A 10,000-nucleotide genomic window follows, 5' to 3' on the forward strand; every position below is an offset into this window, starting at 1 on the left:
TCTCTCTCTCTCTCTCTCTCTCTCTCTCTCCGCCCTTCCTCCTTCTCCCATCCCCCTCTCCCCCTCTCTGCCACTGCCAAAGCGCCCCCCCCCCCCCCCCCCCTTTCTCAATAATTCTACAATTTTTTATATTGCCCTTTACCTTTCGTTCACCTGCTCACTAATTCACTCACTCACTCACTCACACACACACACATACACACACACACACACACACACTTACATAATATCCCTACACATTACACACGTAAACCCGCGTACGAAATCTGTAGCTAATTGTAAACAATAACAAAAGATTGCTGCTCTGAAGAAGACCCGTGCTAATTGCTATCAACTCGAACCCAGGAAAGAAAAGAAGAAGAAAAAAAAAACAAAAAAAAACCCTATTTCCAGCTGATAGCGCGGAGATGGTAAAGCAAGTAGATAGTGCCTTTCGATAGATAGATCAACACCAACAGTGGGAAAAGTGAGGAAAAAAACACGAAGTGTTGTTTGTTGGTTAATTGTAGTCAAGTGAATTGGTCTAAAATATATGTTATGTAGCCTATGTATGTCTACCACAAAACCGATGACCTATTTTATCATCATCATCGTCGTCGTCGTCATTTATATATCTATCTACCTATATTTACGTATGCGTCTTTTGTTTTTTTTGTTTTGTTTTGTATTTTTTGTTCGTTTGTTTGTTTGTTTTTAACAGCGTAAGAAATGAGCTTTTGATGAAGTAAAAAAAGTCAAATTGTTGAGAATTTAGAGAAAGTCAAAGAAATAAAAGAAGTGAGAAAAAGTTTTTAAAAAGATTCATAGAAGAAAGATGATAATATCAGAGAGAGAGAGAGAGAGAGAGAGAGAGAGAGAGAGAGAGAGAGAGAGAGAGAGAGAGAGAGAGGGAGAGAGAGAAGGACGATGTTTGTTTTTCTTTAAAATCTATAAAATCAGGTGATTCAAGTTCACGCCATGACAATGCATGCGCCAAGCAAGCGCCAGGCTACCTAATCTTCCTACTGTGTCGTAGTAATAATTATTAGACACGGCAACAGCTCTCAACAACATCGTCGTCGTCATCATCATTATAATAATAATGACAATAACAAACCAACAACACACTCCGGTTGCATAATATTTGAATTGTGAGGTTTTTTTTTAAAGAAAGAATAATAATATGGTGATGATTATAAATAATTGCTCGCCTCGTAGGATATCTATCTCTACTGCCTTGTAATGAACTGATACCCAACATTATTGTAAAAGTCAACCTAATCGGCGCTGGATTCAAAGCGAGTGTAATTGGTTTTTGATGACGATGATAATGATACAAATAAAAATAATAATAATAATAATAATAATAATAATAATAATAATAATAATAATAATAATAATAATAATAATAATAATAATAATAATAATAATGAATAGTAGTAGTAGGAGTAGTAGTAGTAGTAGTAGTAGTAGTAGTAGTAGTAGTAGTAGTAGTAGTAGTAGTAGTAGTAGTAGTAGTAGTAAGTAGTATGGTAATAGTAATAGTAGTGTAAAAGTAGTAGTAGTAGTTATAGTAGTAGTAGTAGTAGTAAATAAGTGTAGTAGTAGTGGTAGTAGTAGTAGTAGTAGTAGTAGTAGTATAGTAGTAGTAAGTAGTAGTAGTAGTAGTAGTAGTAGTAGTAGTAGAGTAGTAGTAGTAGTAGTAGTAGTAGTAGTAGTAGTAGTAGTAGTAGTAGTAGTAGTAGTAGTAGTATAGTAGTAGTAGTAGTAAGTAGTAGTAGTAGTAGTAGGTAGTAGTAGTAGTATAGTAGAATATAGTAGTAGTAGTATATAGTATAGAGTAATAGTATATATATATTATAAATAATAATAATAATATAATAATAATAATAATAATAATAATAATAATAATAATAATAATAATAATAATAATAAAAACAATAGGCTACATCTAATATTATAATTAATAAATCCTAGCATCTCTCTCATCCATCGTTGCTAGGCAATAGAACACAATGTTATGTAGTACATAACATCATCACTTGCTGCTGCCCGAGCGTTGTCAGCATCACCACCACCACCACCACCATCATCATCATGTTGCATCGCATTGCTCAAACACCAACTATTCAATATCTAGTAATTATAATGGCTGTGCAGCACTCAGATACAAGGCAAGCAACACATTGAACTGTTGGGATAAATGACACGGAGTGATGAATGCAAATTAATCAAACACGATCTAATATAGATAGATAAATATTTTTCCCCCTTCTATCCTTTTTTTTTTCTTTTCTTGAAAGGAATACAATAGTTATACTGAAAGCCTTTGTTTTTGGTAATACATTGTATTGTTGCTTGTCTCTTTTTATGCCTTTTATTAGTATAAGCTTTCATGATGGGAGTGGGAGATTTACACCGGTTTCTGTAACTAGAAAGAGGAATAGGAAAAGAAAAAGAAGAAAGGATGCCTATATGGTTTCTTACGCTAGGCTATCATAAAGTACTTCCCTCCCTGACCAAATTAGACCTAGCAACCCATTATATACTGACCAGTGAGTCTACCCGCGGAATAAACCGTTTTACGTTGTTTCGTCTAAAAATTTACCAATTTAGTCCTTGTACCCTTAAATCTAAACATTTTAACTAATTTTTTTTTCAAAAAAGATTTTTTTTTGTTCATAAAAATGTGGAACTTACCTCAGGAACGTAAGAAAAAATAAGGAATATTGTCCCAAACACGGCAATATACGCCGGTTGTCGCGGACACATGGTTATTCTCCGGTCACTCCACAATGAATGGTTTGTAATATATCCTCTTGCTTCACTGAATCCACGGCAACACCAAAAACATAAATCCGGGGAGAATTTGTGAAATAATACAAGTCATTTGCAACAAGTTTTGCCGATTTCTCCTTATCCACTCCTGGGAATTGATAGGTAATATAGATTCCGTGATGGATAGCTAGTAGTAGTATAATGTTATTCCTCAATATCCGTGTGTATTCGATAAGATACCTTTTTGCTTGCTCTTCGACAAACACCGCACTCTCTCCCTCTCTCTCACTCTCGTTCGTTCCGCTCACTATCCGATCACATCACATCACCTAAAAAAAAACACAACACGGGACGTGGAGGGCTGCGAGGCGACGACAAAACTAGTCACTATGCACGACTAATAATATAATGAAACATCCAACATCCTTCGGTTTCGTCTCCGCTCGCTCGCTCGCTCGCGCTGTTGCGCGCCGCTCTTGTTGCTCGCCTCGGTCGCGAGACCCAGCTCGTTTAGCTCCGCCTCCTAATCCGATGATTGACAGCAGCTGGGGTCTGAAAAGAAAGGTAAAGAAGAAGAAGAAGAAGAGAAAAAAAAATTATTACTTTTTGAAGAGAAGAAAGTGAGACGATGTCTTGGAGTGGAATGAACGAGCGATAAGGGTAAGGAGGCACGTGGAGAGTACTACTCTTACCTGTTCATCGCTCACTCATTCTCTCATCATAATTTTTTTTTTTAAAAACAACATAAAATAATCTCTCTCTCTCTCTCTCTCTCTCTCTCTCTCTCTCTCTCTCTCTCCTCTCTCTCCTCTCTCTCCTCTCCTCCTCTCTCTCTCTCTCTCTCTCTCTCCCTCTCTCTCTCTCTCACACACACACACACACAAACCTCTCTGCTCCAGTTCTTGAATCAATATTAATATATTATAAATATATAGATAAATATATAAATGAATGAATGAATGAATGAATGAATGAATGAATGAATGAATGAATGAATGAATGAATGAATAAATAATTTTTTTTCAACTATATAAATAAATAAAGTATGTATATCAATACAAATTACTCTGGGTCACTAACATTTTCCATATGGGATGGAGGATCAGCATTCCAATGCCAAATCACAAAATCATATTTTTGCAAACCCCCCCCCATCCTATTAAGAAGACAAAAACAATAAATAAGTAGTAAATAAATAAATAAATACATTTCATCAATCAATCAATTAATTTATCCATTAATCAATAAACTAATCAATCAATCAATCAATTATGCTCAAGGATAATGAGACCGTAAATAATAAAAAAAATATTAAAAATAAAAAAAATCCCTGTATTCATCCCATAGGGGAAATTTATCTAGGGTTTATTCTAGGGGAAGACTGGCATTTATTAACTAAACACACAGCATCAATAAATGATTCTGTTAAATTCCTATAATGTGTCTGATCGGGCACCAGACTTTCAAATAAGTACACGTCGAATGGGGGGCCATAATCCTGTCAAAGGGGGACTTCAACACAGATGGTCCCGTCCTTTAAACATAAAGGAAATGTGTCAAAAGAGGCGTTTATGTTTTTTAAAATAAATAAATGAAGAAATAAATGTTCAACTTTAATGCTGGTATTTTTTTAAAAACATAATAAGCCCGATGTGACATTGTGCAGATTCGCGAACAAAGGGAAATAATCCATTATTTACAAACACCAAAATCGACTGTTTGGATTGACTTGAAGTCCAGGGTTGTCTGTCGTGAATTTACAATTCTTCCAAAAATAAAAGAGGAGATGGAGGAGGAGGAGGAGGAGGAGGAGGAGGAGGAGGGGAGGAGGAAGAGGGGAGAGAGGAGGAGAGGAGGAGGAGGGAGGGAGGGGAGAAGAGAGAAAGAAGAAGAAGAAGAAGAAGAAGAAGAAGAAGAAGAAGAAGAAGAAGAAGAAGAAGAAAAGAAGAAGAAGGAAGAAGAGAAGAGAAGGAAAAAAAAAGAAGAGAAGGAAGAGAAGAACCGAGGGAGCGGGCAAATTAGGAGGAGAGAGAGGGTGGGAGGAGGGATAGGAAGAGAGACATAGAAGGGGGAGGGGGGAGGATCCAGATCCTCTCTCTCTCTCTCTCTCTCTCTCTCTCTCTCTCTCTCTCTCTCTCTCTCTCTCTCTCTCTCTCTCTCTTGTTATCAAATTTAATGTCATAATGAACCAAGAGATCCCAAGGGTCCATTCACAGTTCCACTAATTATAACAGTATGATACTAACAAATGAACAGAAAAATAACTAAATTATTATTATTTGTCGACACATCTATAACACAATCAGGCTTGATGGGGGTTTTCCCCCTTGTTTGAATGTGTATAATATAGCATAGAAAACAGGGGAAATAATAGACAACAACAACAACAACTTCATCAAAATACCTCTTTAGGTCCAACAATAACTTCTTTTAATTTAATTATTATCTTCGCGAACACTGACATCAAATTCCATGTATTCAATACTCGCAATATTTCGTTAATGGGAAATTCCGGATTCTTGCCATACGAAATTCAACTTTTTTTTTTTTTTTTTAAATAAATTTAAATGAAACAGCGTTGTAAAAACCCGAGGAGAATAATAAATAAGATAATGGCATAGTGGCGTGAATAATCAAAGCATGACGCATTTGAGGGCAGCAGAAGGCGGTAGTTTGAGCACTAAGTTAATAATAATAAAGAAAAAGAATAAAGAGAAAGAGAAGAAAAGATCGTTGTGTTTGTTACCCATCCAAAAAAAATCATGTCATTCATTGATTCATTCATTCATTCATTCATTCATTCATTCATTTATTTAAGTAATGAAAAGAAACGACACGTGAGCGATTTCGCTGAAGATATCAACATTTTCATTTTTTTAATTCATGCTTTGGAATTAACACGAAGTAGTATCATGGGAGGCTCGACGGCTCAGTTGGTAAAGCACTCGCTTCACGAGCAAAGGGACCGAGATCAACTCCAGGGGAAGTCGAGATGGTTGCTTTTTCAACACCCCCCCCCCCCCCTCTCTCTCTCTCTCTCTCTCTCTCTCTCTCTCTCTCTCTCTCTCTCTCTCTCTCTTCCCAACCAGTGATTGGGCAACTGAGTTTGTTAAACTTAGACATGGCGCAAAGTATTTTGCGATAGACCTGCGTCCTATCCAGACGGTAGCAAACAATTGCTATTGTCTGTTTAACGGTATAGACACTGGGATAACCTCTCTGGCTCCAAAATGCCTAATGGCTCTGCAGGACTTAATGATAATATGTGACCCTTCGTCTCAAAACGGTATTAAGTCGGGATGATTACGATGCTGAAAATGGAATTTGTAGCCAGAAATATCATGCTTAAGTTGAGTTTATGCGCTTTATAGAGGAGAAGGGGTATCATATTTTACTGTGCTAAATACCAACGTTTAAAATTTTTGACCAGTTTAATTATAAATTGATTTTTTAGCATCTGGTCCATCCCGACATAATACCGTTTTGAGACGAGGGGTCACATATGATAGTAAAGTTGTAATAATGAGTAATGTTATAATAATGAATATTATAGCTACCGACTATCATTTATCTGATTGATGTTTTGTCCTTCGACATTTCATTGATGTGAAAAGATAACACTCACAAACAAGAACGGCGGGTGTCTTTGATTGCAATTTGAACACGAGTATCTTTTTCTATTATCATGAATCCCGATAGCGATAGCTCAATTAGTAGAAGGGCACACACACACACACACACACACACACAAACACACACACACACACACACAGACACCACTGAAAGGCAAAAAAAACCGGTATCGGTCCCAGGTGCTGTCAGTTTGTTGTTGTTGTTTTCTTATTTGTTGTTGTTTTGTTGAGTTTATAAAAATCGCTTCATTTGTTTGTTTGATCGTTTGTATTGTTTTGTATTGTTTTTGTTGTTTTGTTTTTTGCTTTTTTTTGTTTTGTTTTGTTTTGTTTTGTTTTTTTATATATATATATTTTTATTTTTGTTTGTTGGTTTGTTTGATTGGGGTTTTTCAAATATTTTTTGGTACATCTCTGTCAATCTGGAAAAGATCGGGTAGATGGGTCTGTTTCATCTGATAGAAAGTACTTGGCTATAATTGTGGGAGTTTTGTGTGTGTTGTTGTTTTGTTTGTTTGTTTTTGTTTTGTTTGTTTTTGTTTTTTTGTTGTTTTTTTTTTTGTGGGTTTTTTTTTTTGGTTGTTGGTGTTGCTTTCTTTTTTTTAATTTCTTTTTTTTATGTATTAGGGGGAGGGGGGGGAGGGGGGGGGTTGTCTGTTTTAAAAGAATTGATTCACTTTGTTCTAATCTCTTGGCGTTATTACACACCTAAAAATAGTTAATGAAATAAATATCTTTAACAAAATAAGCAAAACTAAAATAGAGAGGAGAAAAGAAAAAAAAACAGATAGATAGTAACCTTGTAATAGTATTACTAAATGGTCTGTTTGTTGCGCCGAGCCAATTTCCCCCCCCCCCCCCCCTCCCCCTCTCCCCAATAAGGAAAACAAACAAACAATACCAGAAACTACTATAGATAGTTCGAAGATGACGTTTATGAGTAATGCTCACTGAACTGTATTAACCTGACTATAGATAGAATGCGCTTGGCCAAGGAGTTCACAACATTGCCATCCGGAAGTATAACGGACCAACACACAAACTCTGTGTAACCATGAACTTTTATAGTCTGGTTAATACAGTTTAGTGAGAACAACTCACAAACGCGGATGGCAAATACAATAACAAAGGCCTGAGTGACGTCATCTGCATACTATCTATAGATAGTTCGAAGATGACGTCACTTAGGTCTTTGTTATTGTTGTTTTTTTTTTGCCATCCGTGTTTATGAGTAATGCTCACTGAACTGTATTAACCTGACTATACACGTTCATGGATACACACAGTTTTGTGTGTTGGTCCGTTATACTTCCGGATGGCAATGTTATGAGCTTCTTAGCCAAGCGCATATTACCTATAGATAGTATGCAGATGACGTCACTCAGGCCTTTGTTATTGTTTTTGCCATCCGTGTTTGTGAGTTGTTCTCACTAAACTGTATTAACCAGACTATAAAAGTTCATGGTTACACAGAGTTTGTGTGTTGGTCCGTTATACTTCCGGATGGCAATGTTATGAGCTTCTTAGCCAAGCGCATATTACCTATAGAGTACTCTCCGTAGATAAAAGCAGTAACTGCTGACAAAGAGAGCGCTCTGATATAAAGTGTTAATCCCAGCAGTATGATGACACCATTGTCGAAAAACGCTCGAGAATATTTGTCGCGGTTCCGATCAGTCACAACTCGTGTGTTATAATAATAATATAAACAAATCTTCACCTTCTCACCCTCGATACAAAAGGCACGATATAGTGCCATGTTCTGGAAAAACACACATTTAGAAATTTGGCCAGAAAACTCGTCCTTAAAATATCGATCGATTTAAATGACCCTCAAAAAAAACAAATCTATCAAACCTGGGACTTCGCGAAGTCCCAGGTTTGAAAGTTTTTTGCTAAGACGAGGGTCATTTAAATCGGTCGATATTTGAAGGACGAGTTTTCTGGCCAAATTTCTAAATATGTGCTTTGTCAAGAGTACGGCGGTTATAGTAGTAGGTCTCGACTAAGACTACTAGTATAGATAGTATGCAGATGACGTCACTCAGGCCTTTGTTATTGTTTTTGCCATCCGCGTTTGTGAGTTGTTCTCACTAAACTGTATCAACCAGACTATAAAAGTTCATGGTTACACAGAGTTTGTGTGTTGGTCCGTCATACTTCCGGATGGCAATGTTGTGAACTCCTTGGCCGAGCGCATTCTATCTATATCGTGTTAATCTTTCAGTAACTCAAGTAGGCAAGCCACACACTAAAAGAATGTCCAACAAAGAACTCTCAAAGAAAGGAAGATGTCAAGAATCAACCATTTCGTTTTCACCAAGAGAGCAAGCATGGGATGCCAAAACCACAACCTTTGTTACAGTATCAATAAATAGTCTATCTAGGACCACATTCATGACTCTGTGGTGCTCTGGAAAAACACGTATGAAAATCTTTGGGCAGAAAACTCGTCTTTCAAAAATATCGATCGATAAAAATATATGACCCTCATTTTGTCAAGAACTCTCAGACCTTCGCGGAAGTCTTCAAGGAAATCCCAGGTTTGAGAGCGTTTTGACACGAGGATGGTCAGTCATTTTAATTAATCGATCGATATTTGAAGGACGACTATTTTGGCTAAAATTTTAAACACGGGTGTTGGCAAAGTACGGCAGAACTTCCATGACAGTGTTACGTCTTTATAATGGTCTTGACTCTAAGTCAATCACCAACCAAATATGGTCAACGGTGGTGAACTCTCACAAAACATGGGGGCGGGGGCTTCTGATTGGTCAGAGGACCTTAGCTTCAAATATCGATGGATCATAGTCCCTAATTACCACCCCACCCCACCCCCACCCCTCCCCCACCCCAAATAAAAAGAAAAATATGGTCCAATAATTGAGACATTTTACAAGTTGGGGTCATCTTGCTTTAATTAATCGATAATTGAAGCAAAGGTTTAATGGCCAAAATATTTTTTTCTTTTCAAAAAGGAATAACCGTTATCTCTGTGTACGGTAGCCACAGCTACTTGATCCAGGAAACCCGAAACTGGGAATATGACATAAAAAACTAAATGACACAGTTCTTATCCCTACCCAAAACGATCCGACGCGTGCCGCTACTGTATAATATTTATTACGATAAACGGATTTTCAATTCTCTCACAACCCAGTCTGAACAATTTCTTTCAAATCATAATAATTTCTCACATTTTAATCATCTGATTATCAAATGCAAACTTTAAACCGTTTACACACACACAAAAAAGAGCAATGAGATCCGGGCTTCGTATGAAGCCTTTGTCACATCGCTGCCACTAGCCTTTACTTCAAAATGATCAAGCGTTAAGGAAGAATAATGAGATCAAAGGGTTTGGGTTTTGCTTTGTTTTGTTTTGTTTTGTTTTTTACGATAACTACTATGTTACTAGTGTGCATCTTGTGTGAATGTGTCTCTATGTCAATATTGTAGTGTTATAAATGTGTAACCAAATGACAAATTGCCACTTTTTGGGGGACAATAAAGATATATTATTATTATTATTATTATTATTATTATTATTATTATTATTATTATTATTATTATTATTATTATTATTATTGTTTGTTTGTTTTCTTTTATTT

The 10,000-nt window shown here is 36.4% G+C and overlaps 1 protein-coding gene across 4 annotated transcripts in view; it reads right to left on the bottom strand.

Moving 5' to 3' along the window:
• LOC144963362 (uncharacterized) overlaps positions 1-10,000 on the bottom strand; it is a 245,416-nt gene that overhangs the window by 98,708 nt on the left and 136,708 nt on the right. For all 4 annotated transcript variants that reach the window (XM_078897322.1, XM_078897321.1, XM_078897323.1 and 1 more), the window contains one exon: positions 2,680-3,309. In XM_078897322.1, coding sequence (XP_078753448.1) covers positions 2,680-2,751 — 72 coding nt within the window. In that variant the 5' untranslated portion in view covers positions 2,752-3,309. The remainder of the gene's footprint in view (positions 1-2,679; positions 3,310-10,000) is intronic.

This window comes from Berghia stephanieae, chromosome 1 (genome assembly GCF_034508935.2).
Source record: "Berghia stephanieae isolate SIO BIC M18660-M18661 chromosome 1, UCSD_Bste_1.3, whole genome shotgun sequence".
NCBI lineage: Eukaryota > Metazoa > Mollusca > Gastropoda > Nudibranchia > Aeolidiidae > Berghia > Berghia stephanieae.